Source organism: Miniopterus schreibersii, assembly GCF_964146895.1.
Source record: "Miniopterus schreibersii genome assembly, chromosome: 8".
Taxonomy (NCBI): domain Eukaryota; kingdom Metazoa; phylum Chordata; class Mammalia; order Chiroptera; family Miniopteridae; genus Miniopterus; species Miniopterus schreibersii.
The window spans coordinates 69,918,542-69,937,431 of NC_138109.1; the positions used below are offsets into that span (position 1 = coordinate 69,918,542).

At 44.7% G+C, this 18,890-nt stretch overlaps 1 protein-coding gene across 7 annotated transcripts in view; it reads right to left on the reverse strand.

Moving 5' to 3' along the window:
* PHACTR1 (phosphatase and actin regulator 1) overlaps positions 1-18,890 on the reverse strand; it is a 458,770-nt gene that overhangs the window by 154,831 nt on the left and 285,049 nt on the right. For all 7 annotated transcript variants that reach the window (XM_081143827.1, XM_081143829.1, XM_081143828.1 and 4 more), the window contains one exon: positions 17,872-18,036. In XM_081143827.1, the coding sequence (XP_080999953.1) occupies positions 17,872-18,036 (165 nt within the window). The remainder of the gene's footprint in view (positions 1-17,871; positions 18,037-18,890) is intronic.

Sequence of the window (18,890 nt, forward strand, 5' to 3'; positions counted from 1 at the left end):
AAGAATGAAATTCTTAGCTGTATTCATCTAATTACCCTGGCCTGATTTCTAGCTAACTTACAGTATATTTTGTTTTCCAAGGAAAATATGCAAGGAGTCAGAGAGCAGTAAGATCCCTTGATGTATGACCTTGAGCTCTAATGTGTTCTGTTATGGGGTAGCCAAATGGCCCAGGCTGGGAGCCTGCAGCTTATAGAAGACAGATGTGAATGTGTCCTGGCCAACCTCTGGTGGGGGCTCACAGCATGCCTGGAAGAGCTAACTGGGGATTTCCCTTTCAGGAGGTAAAACTAAGGTTGATAAAGAGGAGAGAGGGGCTTTGAGGAGCAGCTCCCACCTTTATGTAATGGCCTGAGTAAGGGCAGATGAAGGCTGAACAAATTCTGCATCTGACAAAAGAAGCAACTGTTGGAGTGGAGGCCAGAACAACTTCAGATCCTTACTAAATAAAACTACTTAGTGACTGAACAAAAAGAGCTTCAAATTACCTACAAGTAATGGTATACAGGTTGGCAGTTACCAAGACCTTACTCTAGGAAATAGATTCCTGTTTTGATGCTGGAAAATCAAAAATATTGAACAAAGGTATAGTAGGCTGGGGTGCCAGGCTTCTAGAGTTCAAATCCTACCAATGCTTTTTAATAGCTGTGTGACCTTGGGGGAAGTGGCTTAACCTCTCTGTCCCTCCATTCCCTCATCTGCAAAATGAGAATGAAAATAGTTCCTGTCTCGTGTGGGCTTGCGATAATTAACGTGAGCTAATAAATGGAAGGAGCTCGGGAGAGTGAATGGCACGTAAACAATATGTGTGTCGATGAGCTTAGATTAAACTAGGCAAAGGTGATGTGCGGATACATACAATTCAGTGAGAATGTATCTTCTGTAATTATTTTGTATAAAAGTAACATATACCCATGGCAATTCTTCAAATGCAAAGCAAGGAATGTGATGACATGCCAAACCCTCCTCCTCTGTCTAATCTCAATATCCAGTTCTATTCCCCCCAAACCACCACACTCAATGTTTCTTCCATATTTTCACAGAAAAACATTTCATTCAGAAACCAACACTATACACACACTCTATCCCTTAGTTAATTAGTGTATCAAATCCTGGAAATTTGCTGAAAGGGTAGATTTCAGGTGCTCTCACCACACACAAAAACTGGTAACTATGTGAGGAGATAATACGTTAATTAGATTGAATATATTAATTATTTCACTATACGTATGTCAAACCATCATGTCGCAAACCTTAAATACATACAAATTTTGTTAAAAAATAAAAAAGGTGGGATGTGGAAGTCAAAAAATCAAATTGACAAGAATAATATCGTAATACGCATGCTGCTCGGAGCCTCGCCTGTCTTTTTCCACTTAACGGTGCATCTTAAAATTCTCTCCATGTCTGAATATACATCTCCACCTCACATTGCTTTGTCTCAACGGCACTCCACTGTGTAGAAAGACCATGAGTTATGTAACCAGGCCCACTGGTGGCCCTTGTCCTGTCTCCAGTTTTCTGAGATTGCAAACACTGTAGTGCACAGCCCTGCACGTGCGTCCCCTGGTACCTCTGCAAGCACACATGCAGGTCCCACTCCTGGAAGTTACCACCCCTTCCAGGCATGCCCTTCCTCACGGCTGGTTCTAGGCAGCACCTCCTTTCCCCGTGTCTGGAATCTTCTTCCTTGCCCGACCGTCCTTTGCTCGATGTGATGAATAGCAAAGTCAAAGGTAAGTGCATATAAGATGTTGCTCTGGCCGAACGGTCCTCTAAACAGCCTGCGCTGACTCACCTCCTGCCAGCGCTGGCTGAGAGCGCTGTTTCCCATTTCACCAGCTGACTCTGTGGTTATCGATTTCTTTTATCTTTGCCGAAGTCGTAAGTGAAAAACAGGTTCTCACCGGTTTCAGTTGGTGCTCCTTTCATGCTGAGTATGGGTGAGCTCTTTTTATATACATATGGGACATTTGTAATTTCCTTTGATTCGCTAGTTCATCTCCTTTGCCCAATTTGTTTTGAATTGAAAAGAACTGTGCTGCTTCCCTGAATCGAACCTTTAATGGTGACTCACTGCCTACAGGACAGTCTGGATCACTAATATGACACAAAGGGGCCTGTGGTCTGGTCCCTGCTAAGCCTCCTCTTGGCTGTTCCCCTTGCCTCTAAATTAATGGCCCAGTAGCACCTTTTGGTTTGTGCTTCCCCACCTTCTTAGTTAAGATTCATGGAGCAAGTGGTTAAAACAATTTCAGTATTCATATAACTCGCCTTAAATAAAGAACAGTTAGGAAACATTCCACTATTTCCTCGAGTACTTTTTTTCTTGTTAACCCTGTATCAGAACCCATTGTAAATAATATGTCTTAATAGTTTATACTGGAAACAACATCCAGATACCTTCCAGCTGGCTCCTATTAATGTTCTCACTAAAGTTCAGTTATTCTGATGGGGAAAATGTTAGACTATAAGTGGAATGCAATAGTCACACCAGGAGTTTAAAATAAACTACAGAAGAAGAAACTAGTCCAAACAGAGGCCTATGATCACAGCTTCCCTGAGGAACGTCCCCTGTTCCCTGAGGAGCACAGTGGCTGACACAGAAGAGCCTAGAAAAGAACCTCCGCTCCCCTATTGATTTCTCAATGACACATATAACTTAGCACCACTCACATCTCCGCATCCCAACCCTGAGGAGCGCGAAGCCATCCTTGTCACATCACACCACAAGCTTGTTAGAAAGCAAGAGTCAAAAAAATATTCACACCCAATGTGCCCCAGAACCAGGTCTCTACCCTACAGAAGAAAGCAAAGTACAAAAGAAAACAAATGCTGCCCACACCGATGTCTGTGGCAGGGTATTTGTAATAGCAAACACCCAAGGGAGTGTTTACAGTCATTAGGAAGGCAACTCGCTGACCAGGAGTAAGAGCTCCACCACAACATAACACTAAGTTAAAAAAGGAAAACAAAACAAGAGAGTGAGCTAAAAGTACATTTATACTTTGAATTCAACTATGTGAAATTACTGTGAAAGAATACACAGAAATATGTATAAATGATCATAATTTGTGTCAAGAAGGGTGAATTTTTCTATTTTCAAACTTTAATGGAATCTATTATTTTTATTTTAAAAACATCTCTAAGTTTTCTTTTACGTTACATGGACGTGCACTCTGTGATGAGCATGTTAAGTGACTTGTTTAGAGATGTTTAATTACACAGCTATGGTTAGAATTCAACACACAGAGGCTCACTGGTCTTTCCAGAACCACCAGAAATGGATGTGACTGTGGCCATCAGGGAAGGCCCATCATTCCGACTATCTCTGTCAATATCTACCTAACCCAGATCTATCAAGCAATGTTTCAATCATTATGAGGCAGGCGAGAATTATCCTCCTGTAATGGTGAATTTTCTGGTAATGAATCTTTCCAGTTGTCCATGCATGAAATAGAGTTTTGTGCTACGATGGATAAAACTGATAGTTTTTGTTTTGTTTTCTACGTACGAACATATCATTGTAAAATGACATTGTGGAGCGACAGTTCATAGTTACTTCATATAATCTGCAAAGAAACATCTGGAAATGCAATCAGCATGATGCTCCAACTACCGCATTAAACAACCCCTTCTTACATGCTGGGAAGCATTTAAATGCCCTTTTCACAGGTGCCCTTGACAACAACATGCAGGGGTCGCAAGCAGCTTCCTACAATTTCAGAGCGTCCCACAGCTCCCAAAAAACCAGGAATGTAAGGCCCAGCAATCTGGGACGGGACAGCTTCCGAGGACGTGACACAAAGATGCTGCTGTGCCATAGAAGAGACAGTCATTCTCTTCAGACTCACACTTGGTTAATTTGGGGACAAAAATAAACTAATGTTACAATAGTCTTCTATGCCAAAATTATATCTGCATCTGAACATCATCAGCTCCCCTCTCCGACTTCTCCACAAAGACCTCTTACAGCCAACGCTTAATTGTAACTCATTGGGATGCAACAGCCAAGTCCTCCGAGGCATGTGAGGTTATCATACGTGCCCTCCTTCCCCAGGCCAGGCCGCCACTCAGAGCAGGTCCTTGGATCACAGTGCTCTTTCATGCATGTGGCTTCATTAATATCTCACACATTTTATATTCACACTTTGCCCCCTCCCCAGCTCTCCCTCCAGCTAAGAAAAGGAAGAAGACCTTTAAAACTGACCTTCAAAAACTGTTTGATTCATGTGTGGCCTCACGGTCTATTTTTCTCTTTATTAACGTCACTTGATATTTGTTTTAGTCAAACAAGCCCAAAATCATAATTGATTCTTTGCCTGAAGTCATGCCTATATCTCCAACAACCTAACAAGGAAACCACCACCAACAAAATAAGTGAACCAACCAATTCACAAAGGAAATCATTTTTTTTAAGAGACAAGTTAATACACATCATATAGGTATCTTTCTCTGCCTCAGGAAGGCTAACATCAGTCACAGACATCACCAAGTCCTATCTCCAATATTATTTTCTGTTTTCTTAATGAGATCGACTTTCTGAATTCAAGTGTGTTTAACCCTGATCTAGCTACACATACATCTTAACCTTTTCACTCTTTGTGCTTTCAAGTCATGTGTAACAGGGATATTTCCAAGCAAAGCACAGAAGCCTTGCATCCAAATTCTCTAGTTTCACAATTCACCAGCCGAGTGATCCCAGACAACTTACTGACCCTTCCTAGGCCTCATAATTCTCATCTATAAAACAGTAACTGTGAGCAACTGCCTCACAAGACCATTGAGAGCTACACTGCAGCTAGTTCAGTATTTGTCAGTTAGTGGACACACCTATTAGCAATTGCCATTGTTATTAGTAGTGCTGATGTGATATTATCAAGTTAATGTTAATTTAAAAAGTCAAAGTAAAGAGGTCAAAGGACGCTGGGGAAATACAGGCGGCCCGGATGAGTGTCTGCGTTAAAGCGATAGTGGAGAAAGGAAAGCACACGCCTGTAATTGGACTGGATACAGAAGTAAAACAGAGGCTTGATTGAAAGGCGTTCCCTGAGTGAGTGATGGTTCGTTCATAGAGTCAGGGTGCTTCCGGAGGGAAGCCTGCCAGGGCAGGAAGGAGGCATCGGTGCAGACGTGCTTATTTGGGGTGATAGTGGAAAGGTCGTGCAGAGGGCTGGCCTCAGGTGGAGGCTGGACCTGCCAACAGGTAGAACCAGTGAATTTAATGAACTTCAGAGAACTTGAGCTGGGAGAAATGAGCGCTCCAAGAACAGGGGAGGGAGAGGAAATGGGAACTAGAGCTGAGGAGGCATGTGTTGAACACAGAGAAGTGCTCAAGGCGAGCCCAAAGTGCTCTCCAGACCTGGGCCGGTGGGAGGCAGCAGCAGGGTGCCTGGTGCGCTCCTGCAGGGCCAGAGAGGGGGGACAGGCACCTGGGCCTGCTGGCGCGGGAGCCGATCGCAGGAGCAGCCATGACCTTGGGACGGTGGGAGGAGTGTGGAAGGAAGGCAAAATAAATTATTGGTGGAGGAAACTGTCACTGGGACAGAACTTCCGATCAAGGCTTCAGCGGAAGAAGTGCGGGAGAGGAGGCAGAAAACCCCACTAGGGTTGGGAATGAAGAAATTCAATTCTGTAAAGAGGCTAAGGGACTCAACCACCATGAATTAACTGAACCAAAAGGGCAGGCAGTTGAAGGCCATTCTAATGATGATTAGTCTGGATTCCAATGGTCCCTTCTATGTTCTCTCAGAAGTTACCTGGCACTTCTGCCCTATTTGTAAAACAGAACTGGCCTCAGGGTCTGCAGCTTATGTCCTGGTGGCTTTGTATAGAGTGACCATGCTCCCTGCCTTGCCCAGCACAGGCCTAGCACGACATCTCATTTTACTCTCAAAGACGTCCAGGCTTGGAAAATAAAGCGTACGGTCATCCTGTTTATGTCTTTCTCCGATTCTGAGCATTCTGACTTGCCACAGAGCTCTAATTCCTCCAGAGACCACACGCACGTCGGTTTTCCCCGAGAACCTCTTTGCATACTGTGTGGTTTTTTGTCTACGATGCAGCAAAGGAGAAACAGGATGAAGCACTTCCTCAGGGCCATTGTGTTCACTCAGTTAATTGTGAATTCATGGAGAGAAGGAAATACTTCAGTGAACTAACTTGTTGGAACCGAGGAAAACACGTGATACACTCCAGCTTCACGGAGCTGTTCAGCGTGTCCGAAATCAGGCCCCTGTACCCAGGACTGAAAGAGACACCACCTACACCTAAGAGACGCTCACCCGGGCTGCCGTCTAGGACACACACCATTCAAAGACTGAAACTAAGAAGCAAGGAGTCTTTCTTTATTTCTGGATGTTTGCTTTTTAATGAATTTCTAGAAAAAGAACTCACGATACCTAAAACTTAACATAAAACTTATTCCCTGCAAGGTAGTATTCTAAGAGCTTTCCAGAATTAAGTTCTTTTTCAATCCTCACAACTTTGTGAGGTGCCAGTTTTATCCCTACCTTAGGGAACAGAACAGCCAGTACAAGGAACTGGCTGGAACTAACTTGGCAGCAAGGCTGCCGGGTCTGCGCAGTAACCACCGTCCCAGTCCCTGGCCACCTCCCCACACAGAGCTCCTGCTGACCTGAGAAGTCATAGCCAAACACACATCGAATGATAAATGCTGTAAGGTTTGTGCCGTTTCACAGAATTAGTTCTGTGAATATTGAGCCCGAAATCTAGCAACCACCCTGAGGCCTGTGTAATTACTCTCTGCGTGCGTTTCTATGCATATTTTATTCCTATATGTTATATAAAAGAGATTGTGTTCCATAGAAAATATAAATGCAATGATTTTGAATGGTATTTGTTTGGAGCCAGTATCAATTCCTCTTTCTTAGCCATTCAACAAACAGCATCTGCTTTGTACATGGCAATGAACTGGACACTGAGATATAAAGTCGAGTAAGATGGCAACCACTGCTGTAAGGGCATTAACGAAAGGCCCACATTATGGCTTCCAGTGCTAGCTTTATTGATGAGCTTCTCTTCTTTTATATTTTAGCTATATACAGATATGTCAGAAAAGGAAAGCATCTTATAATATCACTGTGAAGTATAGGTGAATTATGTTTTAAAACATCTGAGTTATGAGTTCTCATACTCAGGGATCTGAAATGCAACACGTGATACGAGCACAGACTAAGTTCAAATTCTAGCTCTGCTATTTCTAAATGGAAATTATTTAGCCCCTCTAAGCCTCAGTTTCTTCACCTGTCAAACAGAATATATAATACCAGGTAGGTCTGCTGTGAAATTAAAGTCAATAAGGCATGGAGAGGGTCACGCATATTTCACATCCATGGAAAACTCAAGATAATAGCTACTACTGTTATTGTCATCAGTACAAAATTGTTGAAGCACAATCTACCTGGATAGAAGGAAATAAGTAGCAGCTGTAGTTTTGTTACACCTTGAACTATAGTGGTAGCTGGCTTCCAAAGACATCCCCCAACGAATCATGCTCCTGGCATTCATGCCCTTCTTTGTCTGCTCCAACCACAAATCTCAGCTGCTCCTGTGACTTGTTTTAACCAACAGAATACTGTGAATGTGATACTGGACCAGTTCTGAACCTGAGTCTTAAAAAGGCCCAGCAGTTTCTACTTTCATGCTCCTGGAGGCCCTGAGCTGCCCTGCTGGAGACGACATGGAGACAGATCACATGGAAAGGCTCTGAGAACACGGGGAGAAGGAGAGGGGACAGCTCTCCTCATGTCCCCATGAGCCTCAGTGCCTCCAGATGACCCTGATTCCATCTGCCTGTGGACACATGAGAAACCTCAAGAGAGGCCTGCAGAAGAACCACCCAGCTGAGCCCAGTCAATCCTCAGGTCACAGGAGATAATATGACTGGGTTGTTGTTTCAAGCCACTAAGTTTAGGGGTGTCTCATTACCCAGCAACAGATAACCCAAACAACAGTGCTATCCAAATAACCTGAAATTCAACACACACTGTCATTGAGTCTGACCTGTGCACAACTCTGATTAACTGAAATTCAGTCATGAATGATGGCAAGTTCTTCAAAGGCTGGATCTTTTGTCATGTGCTGCCCTTTCCTCTCTCAGATCTGGGTAAACAGGAGAACTAAAAATATAATGAACTGGCCCTAGCAGGGTGGCTCAGTTGGTTGGAGTGCCATCCCATACACCAAAAGGTTGCGGGTTCGATTCCCGGTCAGGACACATACCTAGGTTGCTTGGGGCGTGTACAAGAGGCAACTGATCGATGTCTCTCTCTCTAATCAAACATATCCTCAGGTTAGAATTTAAAATATTATATATACATATAATTATATATATATTAGGTTGAACACTTCACTTGGACACCCACAATGTCAGGTGTTCTGCTCCATGCTGGGAGACAAAGGGGGAAAGGCAGGGTCATTGTCATTAAGGATTTTATAGTCTTGACATATAGTAGAGTGATGGGTAAAGTTCATTTGGAGGGAAAACAATAACATCTTTACAACCCTCGCTCTAGGAAGGTACTAATTTCCATAGTCTTTAGCCTATGCCATCTAATAAGAGATTAAGAAAAAAAATCACAGCCATTAAGTCTTCTCTGCTGTCTAACCCCTAGATATTCCCTTTGTGGGTCCTGGTGAATACAAAGATTCTTTGCCTGTCTTTGCCTGTCGTGCTCAACTTCTTTCTTAAAGAAACTGAATGCCCCAGATGCCCCAAAGGAATGTGTGTTCCAGTCAGATGCCAAAAGAGATACAACTTGGTTTGATAATTTCTTATTAAAATCAGATGCTAAATGATGCTCCAATTACTTGCATGTTTGTTTTTCCTAATCACGAGAATTGTCATTGCTGAAAAATGTGTGGAAATATATTTATTTGGCTTAACAGCCACTCTGACGATGTTTCTATTTTCCTTGGAAAGCCAAAGCCACGTTAAGGCAAATTTTGCAGCTTGACGCAATCTGACTAGTCTTAAACAAACAACACCTCCCTCGAGCTCATAGAGCCTTTTGGTGATTACTACATATTCCTCCATCTCCTTTCCAGCCAAACTGCTTCAAAGAAGACGTCTGCGTCCCTTCTCTTCATTTACTCTTCAACCACACGCTGTGTGAATCCCGGTGATCCAGCTTCCCAAGGACACCAATGACCCACAGGGCAGGTCTCCGTCTTTATCATCTTGTCAGGACCTGGGGGAGCAGACCCTCCCCCTTTCTTGAATGCTCTCCTGCTCTGGTCAGGTGACAGCGCCGGTCCTTCCTGGGCTTTGTCTGCCTTCTTTATAGGCTCTGTTGGCTCTGCTCACAGCTTACAGGCCAGCGGTCCTCAGGTTCTGCTGCAGCCCCCCTTGCTTCCCACTTCACGCTCTCTCCTTACGACTTTTCATCTCATGACCTCAAAGATGACCCAGGTGCCCAGGACTCCCAGGTCTGTATTTCCAGCCAGACCTCTCCTGATCCCAGTTCTCTATGTCCAACGTCCCCTTCATCTTGGATATCACAGCAGCACACAAAAGCCGGCACTCCCCAGAATAAAAGGTCATTTCCCCCACCCCTCCTCTTCAGTGATCCTGATGGACTGAGTGGTGCCTCCCCCCATCCAACTGCTCAGCAGGAACCAGAAGAGCGGCTCCTCATTCTCTTCTCACCCTTCACGTCCAATCTGTAACTGAGTCTTCCTCACTCTGGCTCCTAAATATCTCTTGCAACTGTTCACAGTCGTAAGTTCCTAGTGTCACTATTTTAGTCTATTTTCATCTCTCCCCAACATTGTAATCAACCACCTGCTAACCAGTTTCCTTGTTACCAGACTCAGTAGGAACACTTCATATTCCGTTTGCAATGAGGTGCCCTCTTAATTCTGTCGCAAGTAAATTTCCTCTCATTACCAACACAAACATACAGAATTAGTTATATTAAAAACTTGAAACAACATTTGGCCCCGCTCCAAACTTTCCCCAAACTGTAGGGAATAATCTTGTGAAAGGCCAGTTGGCTGATAGCTTCATTAGGACCCTGCATAAGGCTAAAGTCTAGACTTCATAGACCCTTTATGAGCGGACCCTTGCCCAGTTCTTCATCCCTACTTCTCACCACTCTCTGCTCCTCCCCGAACAATCCTTTCCAAACCATGGCCTCTTTAAGCTACAGATTGCCAATCTCTCCTCCTCCCTTCTCCCGGGGCTCTCACTTTCTGTTTTTTCTACCAGAAGAGAAGACTCTCACATTCATTCCCTAACTCCTTGGTTAAACATTCATTTCTCTAGGAAACCTTTGCTGGTAACTTGCAAATCAGTTGGGTTTGTCTCCTTTGATTTCTTGGAGACTCTGGAAGTCTAAAAACATAAGCTCTGACCAAGTAGAGCTTGAAAAAGGGGAACTTCAAGGGAACATCAGAGTTCTGGCACAAAGGCCTAAGTCAGCTGCCTTTCAAGCACACATATGCTTATTCATGATCATCAATGTTGCCAACCCATCAGTTTTATCCCACTGCCTGAGTGGAAGAATACAAACTTCCAGGTCAAGAGCTGTGCCAGGGAGGGTACATAGGTCCTAACAGTGGACATAGTTCGTCCACGCTGGACATGAGGCAATATCCCATTTATTAACAGTGATCTTCAATCTTATACTATAAAAGGATGTCTAGAAAAGCTCTGATGTAAACCTTAGGGTTTATCTGTCTCCTCTAAGAATTGCAAATGCTCTCCCCCAATCCCATGACATACTAGGAATTCTAGCAGAGAAGAATTAGGAGTGTGGGATTAGCAAGGGGACCAACCTGCCTGGATTTCGGAAGCAGACTTCCTGAAGAGCCCAGGAGCCCATCGCACCAGGTCCAAAGGCAGAACCTAATTTAAAATGCCTTCCTTATCCAAGCAGGTTTATTCAGAGAGGAATAATTCTGGAGATGGGCTTCCCATGAAGGGAATCTTGAAACCTAGTGATTGCTAAAGTCAACAGTTATTGTGGGTAAATTGATGGAAAAAATAAAGGAAGCAGAGTCTGGCCCCAAGGGAAAGAGGCAGCCAGGAACTAGGCGAAATAGTTAGCTAACGGGTCAGGGTTAAGAGTTGGATTTTGTTCCACTGGGAGATTTGGGGGTAAGTAGAACCTACAGCAGAAGGCCAGTGAGGCAGAGGGGCCAAATGAGAAGGCTGGAGCTCCACACCCACGTGAGTGCCTAAGAATCTCCTGCCCACAAACACTGTTTCATCAGCGTTGCGTTGCAGAGAAAACAGTGGACAACAGCAAGCAGACTGTTTGGACCCCATTATATGTACAAGGGGAACTCCAAATATAGTTCAGGCCTGGACCTTCATTATTGCTGGCAGTTGAGTGGGGCTGGCGCAAGCAAAGACTAATGCTCACAGGTTCCCAATTGTGCGGCATGATAGGGGAATAAGCAATTAATGAATCCTAGTTGAAAGTTGCTGCCTTATTACAACTATTTTACTTACGTTAGGTGGGTTTGCTAATAGCTGGAGTGAAAATTTAAAAAGCAACTTTTGATTTTTCATGAATGAATTAAATTGCAGTACTTGATTGGCCTAAGGATATGATGGACTAAAACATCTCAGTTTGAGAAAAGAAAATACAGAGAAGCTTTCCAAGAAAACATCAATTCAGCAATTGGTTGACTGTTGCAGTCACAGAGGAAAGTTCCTTTTGTTTCTTGGTTGAAAATGACAAACCAGCAGAAAAATTTGCAAGTAAGTTATATAGTTTTTGTCTGTTAGTAGGTAGGATCATTTACCACATTTTTAATGATTTTCTCACTTGTTCTTTCACCTCAGGCGTGCACTACCAGGGCTTTCGTCTGTGTTTTGCCGCCTCTTTGAGAATCACTAATTCGAGGATGCAGCTCTGTGCTCACAAGCTCCTGCCTTGCTAGCTGGCTTCTGGCCACTGCTCCCACCGGCTGTTTTAAAAATCTTTGACCTCTTTGAAGTTTAAAGTCTATTGATTTTTCTAGTCCATCTCAACCCACTGGACTTTTCCTTTCTTAGCCAACTTAAAGTCCAATACTTGAGTGGGTTGAATTGTGTCCTCTGAAAGTCATGTCCAAGTCCTAACCCCCAAGACCTGGGAATGCGACCTTAATTGGAAACAAGGTCTTTGCAGATATAACTTAAGGATCTCTGAAAGAGATTATCCTGGTTTAGGGTGGACCCTGACTCCAATGTCTGGTGACTTTCTAAGAGAATAAAGGAATTTGAGACACAGAGGGGGGGTCATGTGAAGACAGAAGCAGAGAGTGGAGTTCGGCAGCAACAAGCCAAGCACATGAAGGACTGCCACCAGAAGCTAGGGAGAAGCATGGACAGGTTTCCCTCAGTCTCCAGCCAGGAGGAACCAGCCCTGCCAACACCTTGATTTCGGGCTTCTGGCTCCAGAAGTGTGAGAGAATAGTTCTGTTGTCCTATGCCGCTAAGTTGGTAGTGATTTGTTACTACCTTTCTTTTCTTTTTTACCCATCTGGCAAAACTCCAGCCCCGGATACTCAACTATCTGCTTCACTCATAGCTATACCTGGACAGCCAGAGCCACTGAAACAGGTCAGCAGCGCTGTGCAGACTCACAGTCATCACCCTGAAATGGGCTCACCTCTGCATGACCCTCCTCTCCTCCCTGAGAGGAGATGACCTCACGTATCACCTAGAGAAGCTCAGCCATCAGACAGGCCACTCCCAGCTCCCTCCCTCCAACCTCTGCAGCCAGCCCACCGCTCCCCCTGTTTTAGTGGAGGAAGTGCTCACTCCTCCTGATCCCAACCCTGCTAGCTGGACTTCACATCCCACCCACTCCTAACTTCCCAGCACCCTTGCCTGATCCCTTTCGTCTCACATATTTCCTAACTCTTTTTCTCTCCTGGATCTTTCACATTGGCTGGTCACGCTTATGTCTTTTTAGTCATAAAAGGGCAACAACAAATCAGAAGGCACACAGACAGCCCCTCCTAATCGAATCGCACACACGAGCCCCGACAGACACACATACGTTTCCTCCATCACCCATCCCTGTCCCACCTCTCTTCCCCACCTCACATCCAGGCTTCTCGAAGACATAGCCTTATTTTTCCCCATTTCCTGCTAATTTCTCCTTCCACACTAATCTGGCATCTATCCCCAAATAATCCAACCAGAGAGCTTTTGTTAAATCATCAATGACCTCTAGTGGATCAGAATCACTGAGGTCAGTGGGCAGTTTTCTGTACATCACTTGACTTCAGAGCAATGAGCACAGCTCATCGCACCCTCCTCGAAACGTTTTCCGTTCCTGGCTCCCACTACAGCACATCCTTCCGGCTTTCCTTCCACCTCTTGAGCCTCTGCCCTTCTATCTCCTTGACAGGCTCACCCTCCTCCGTCCAGTCATTAGTGATGTTCTTCCTTTGTCTACTAGACTGTCTTTCACTCTCTTTCTTTCTGTTCTATACTTGTTCCCTAAGGGATCTCATACACGGTCATCACTAGTTGACATATGTATGCAAATGACCCAGCATGTACATATCAAGCACAGACCTCTCCTTTGCTTTCCATATACTCAACTGCCAACTCGGGCTACCACAAAGTCGGTTCAAACACATCCCAAAATTTGTAATCTTATCTCCTCCTCACTCCGGCTCTGTCTTCACTCCTCCAAACCTGTCACTCTCCCAAAATACTCCTTCCACGAAAGGCCATCACCACATACCTTTACTCAAAAACGAGAATGTCAGCCGTGACACTTCTCTTACTCCCTCCTACGTCTGACCTGTCATTAAGTCCTATCACTTGTGCCTTATAAGAGTACCCAAATCCATCCACTCCTACCACCAAATATTAGTCCAAGTTACTATCATCTGCACAATGACCTCAACTTGTCTATCTGTAGCCTCTCACACTCTTGTCTAATTTGTTCTACAGGATGCAGGCCCAGCGAAGGTCCAATCTTTGGTTATCTCTCCAGCCTCAGCCTCATTCCATCAGACCACAGTCCCAGCTCTCTCTTCTCTAGCCACTGGTCCCTTCCTGCCTTCCCAGACAGCTCACATGCTTCTTCTACTGCAGGGGCTCTGCACATGCTGGTCTGCTGCCTGGGGTGCAAATTCCTACCCATCCCTCAGATCCAGATCAAGCAGCTCTTCCTCGGAGAAGTTTCCTTGATCCCTCAGACTGAGTCAAGTCTCTCATTCTCCCAAGGACCTTTCTCTTACTGCCTTGATCACAGCTGTGACCTCCCCTTTCTTCTTGCGATCCGATCACCTGCCTCTCCAGCAACACTGTGCAGGCCACGAGGTCACTGACAAGGTCTAGTTTTGCTCACAGCTACATTCCAGGGTCAGGCACAGTTTCACCACGAGGCAGGGACTCAGTGAGTTTTGTTCTTGTTTTCCTTCAAGGCCAGGTATGCATGAAAGCTTACACACACAAAGGACACTTTGCTACACTGTAGATTTCCAAGGCCAACCCCTGCAGCTCAGGACTTTCTGTTCAGAGGAAACAAAAGCACAACTTGGTGGCATCTTCATAGCTTATTCCTGCCAGGTCTACTTTTTCATAACTACAGTCCTATTTCCGAGAAATTTGGATAAGACTGCTGCAGGTGACTGTTTGAAGAGGCACTGGCTGTTCTGTTTCAGAGGGGATGTTATCATCTGTTTTTGTTCAGAGGGTAGGTGTAAGGAAGTGCTGTGGACATCCAATGCCAGTTCCACAAAAGAAGCTGGGCATCAGGCTAATCGCTCCCCAGGGCCTGGGGAGAGCTTCTGAGGATGGGCTGAAAAGCACATGGAGATCATCTCCCTGAGGACCTACTGTTTTATGTTCTGAGCATTACTGCTCTCCTCTGACTGACAGGTGACGCAGAGATACTTCTGAGAGGAACTCTTGTTCTGTAGTGCTTTAAGCACCATGCAGAACTCAGTCTCTGGGTCTTACTGCTGAAGGCCTTTTAAGGACACTAGCCTACAGCCTGGAATAGAAAGGACATATAAGCAGCACGAGATATGAAGATCTACCTTTGAAAAATTCGTATGGTAGCTGTTGATGCCAAAATTGAGGAAAATGTTGAGATCATAATTTTCTAATGTAGTTCTCTTATTGCTATACAACTTGCAAAGCAATACTTCTGGGTGTACCTCTGAAGGTGTTGCATACACACAGACATTGTGTCACATATCTTGAGTTACAGTAAAACTACAGTATAGCTAATTATGGCAAATTATAAATGCAACTCATTGTGGAAATAACAACAGGCCAAGTATACACTATGTTAACGTAATTTCATGTGTTCAAAAAAGCACACAATTTTAAATACAAGTACATAATATAAATTCAATATATGGACTCATTCTTTGTATTCAAAATTTTGGACATGATTATACATTTGAACATTACAGACACACATATCCAAGACAAATATATGCTTACCAACTAAAACTTGCCAATGAATTAACATTCCCACAATCAATCAATCCTCTTGTCTATTTAATATTTGACTCTTACTCATGCACAGGAAAGTTAGCAATTTAAAGTATTGCTTAAACCTATATATAATTTATGATATTAAATATCCTTATGTTGTCAATCTTTTCCTCCTTTGGGCTAAAAACAAGCACAGAAAGTCTCTCCTTTCCAAAAAATGAGAAATAATATTTCTGAATCCAGTTAAGTCAAGAGAATACTGCAGTGTAAACCGCTGACTTAAAAAAATACAGAATAGCTTCAGTTATATCATGAACCCATCTATCTACTGTGATATAAAGATAGTCCATGGTATGTCCTCCAGCTTCTCTAATTTGGAAGATGAATGTCTCTTAAAAAACACACCAAAAAACCGTACATATAAATATCACATTCAACTGCCGGTTTAATCAGTTTGGCCACAGAAAGCATAGGAACTTGCAAAGAGATAAAAATAAGAATGACAAAAATCACAACTTTGCCTGCCATGTTTTTAAATTCTTTCCCCCCAAAGAATTTTAAATGAAGGGTTTTTTTTAGACTTTTAATGATTCATGAGTAATTTGATGCCATTGTATTTGCAGCTATCAAAGGGAAGGTTTTCCAAAAGCTTGAAGACATCAGCATAATTGATCAGGCACCTTTCCACGCGGGCGGTGCCGGGGCTTTGCCTGTGGCCCGGCCAATGCGCCAAACAAAACTCTGATTGCCAGGAGGAAATGCATCTACCACCTCATCATTCAATTACTCACATGTATATTTCTATTATCATAAACCATTTTTCATCGCAACGTCGGGAAGAGCACTGTGGAGGATCTTGGGGAATCTTTGCTATTATTTTTCCAGTGCTTACAGAGCATTCCCTTTTTCTCTCTCGCTCACGTGTTTTACACCTCACTTTGCTTAAAGAATGCATTTCGTTTAGATTTCTCCCCTCCAAGGCAATGGTCTAAGTGTCCTTTCCCTTGTCACCTCACGCAGGAGGGAGTGAGAGGAGTCATCCACTTAGAGTTTCACCTGCATGGAAAGGTCTCAGTAGTGTTTGGGGATACGCGTAACTTAACAGATCTGTGCAATGGCCAAGAGGCTGGAGATTAGTCAGGGGAATTTAGAGATGAATGGGACACAGAGGTTCACCCTGATCTCAGGAATTAACAGATTATACAGAGCACTGGGGCACTGGGGTTTTCACCTAAGAAACAGAGTCAGAGCATGAACTGAGGATGTCTACCCTGAGGACCGCTTAAAATTCCAGACTTTCTGCAACTTTCCTATGCTTGTTGTTCTCTTTCACGCCCCAAAACAATTAGCCTTAAAATGACTGGATCTGTGGAACAGTGTCCGGTACAAGAAACTGATCAACTCCTATTCCATGGTTAGTTTGGGGGAGTGGAGAAGAGAGAGGCGACCAAAAAATAGAGGAGGTGGTAATTCTGAGGAGGAGAGAGAGTAGGTTGAGTTTTGGGGGACACAGAGGAAGAAGGAAACAGAAGTGCTGGAGTAGGCCCAGAATGCCCTGGGAGCAAAATCAGCAAAATCAAACCAAAACAAGCACAAAGAATCTGCACAGCTCTGCTAACATCTCACATAACACAGGGTGAAATCAGAACTCCTTCACTATGCTTTCCCCTCCACACTCGTTCTCATTTAAAAAAATCCACAGTGTGTCACATAAACTCTGCGCAGTTTTTAGTTATGTAAAATACAATTCTTAACCCTATTTTATAGATGGGGAAACTGAGGTACAGAGTTAAACAAACTGGGCGGGGCCATATAACTACCAAGCATCAGAGCTGGGGCTTGGACCCAGTACTCAGGCTCCAGGGTCTCTGCTCTTAACCCCTCAGCTACGCGGCTGACCTGCCCTGAGTCCCTTTGCTGCCCAGTAGGCTACACACCTTTGCCAACAGCGATGCTTCATCTCTACTCTCCTGTGCTTTCCTGCCATGTCCGAGAATCACGTATTCAAGACGATTCCTCCATGAAACAACCTGTCCTATCTGCCAACAACTACATATAAACTTATTTTCTGCCGTGTGTTGATTTTTACGAGCGCTGGTGAAAATAACGGTGAAAACTGAGAAAGGGATTGTCGAGGCTAGAATGAAGGCATTCCATTCCAGGAAAGGCCGGGTTCCAAGGTCAGATGCTTAGAGATCGCACACAAGTGGTGGTTCTTTAAAAAACAACAACAAAAGACACACCCGTCCGCCAAGACACAAGGAAACACAGGGGATCCAAGAGCCGGTCTCAACCGTATGGAATAATTACGAGAGGCAAGAGCAATTCCAAGGCCCGATCGTTCCCTTTGGTTCTGACAGCCTCGGGTAAACTGAAGCCTGCTGATCAACACACAGCGCGAGGGAGCCAAGGCCGGCCAGGAACGGAGGGAAAACTCCTCTTACCTGCGGACGTGTGTTTGAACTTCTCGCTTTTCTTCTTCCTCCATTTCCAAGGCTTGAAAATCCTGCCCAGGTTGGCGAACTTGCTTCTCCGGCGGATGGGCGGGGTGTGGGTGCCGGGGACCAGGGAGTCCGAGCGCATTGCCGCCAGCCTCTCCACTTCCTCGGCTTGTTTCGCCCGGGAGAGAAGAAGGGAACAGAGGGAGACAGAAGCAAAATGTTAAAACGGGAGCCTCGCAGATGGCCGACGCTTTCCATGGTTACAGAGAGCAGGAGCCACGTGGCCCAAGTCCTGTTTCCCTGCCCGCCTCCTGGAAGGGAAGTCGCGCCAGCATGTTGCAAAGGCCGGGGCCAGGCGGCCCAACCCTAGGGCTTCGGAAGACCCCGACCGAGTTTGCCTAACCTCAACTTAGACGCGAGGAGGAGCCCCCCCACACACATCAGAGACTCCCCCCCCACACACACGCATCAGAGACTCCCCACAACGCAGGGAGGGGGTCATCAGAAGCATCAAATGACAGTCAGTGTAACTGGCCCAACAATTTCTCACATAAGACTTGGCACATGCAATCACTATGGCACCATCTGCTGAGAAAAGAGGGAGAAACCCTTTATCAACTGTCCATCCTGGTGCCAAGGTCTCCACCACCCAGGCCCTCCTTCCCTGCCCCAGCCCCGCGGAAACGCTGGACCCAGCTGCGGGAGTGGCTCCACCTTAGGGCTGCTAAGCGATTTTAGATCACTGGCCATTTGCTAGAGTTTATAATTGCCTCAATTTCTCTAGTATTTTTGTTTCTGTTTTAGTTTCTGAAAGAAGATTCTTAGAAACTGAAAGCCAAGACTGACTTTGAGGACCACCTAGACGACTCCCAAGAACTTTACATTTGAGGACATTCAAACCTGTGATGCTTAGTGAGGACCCTTCCTTTAAGGCCACAGTCACCCTGACCTCTTTTATGATTTGGAATAGAACAAACACTTTTCCAACTTACATGAGAATTTACACAACCCAGTGAGGTAAA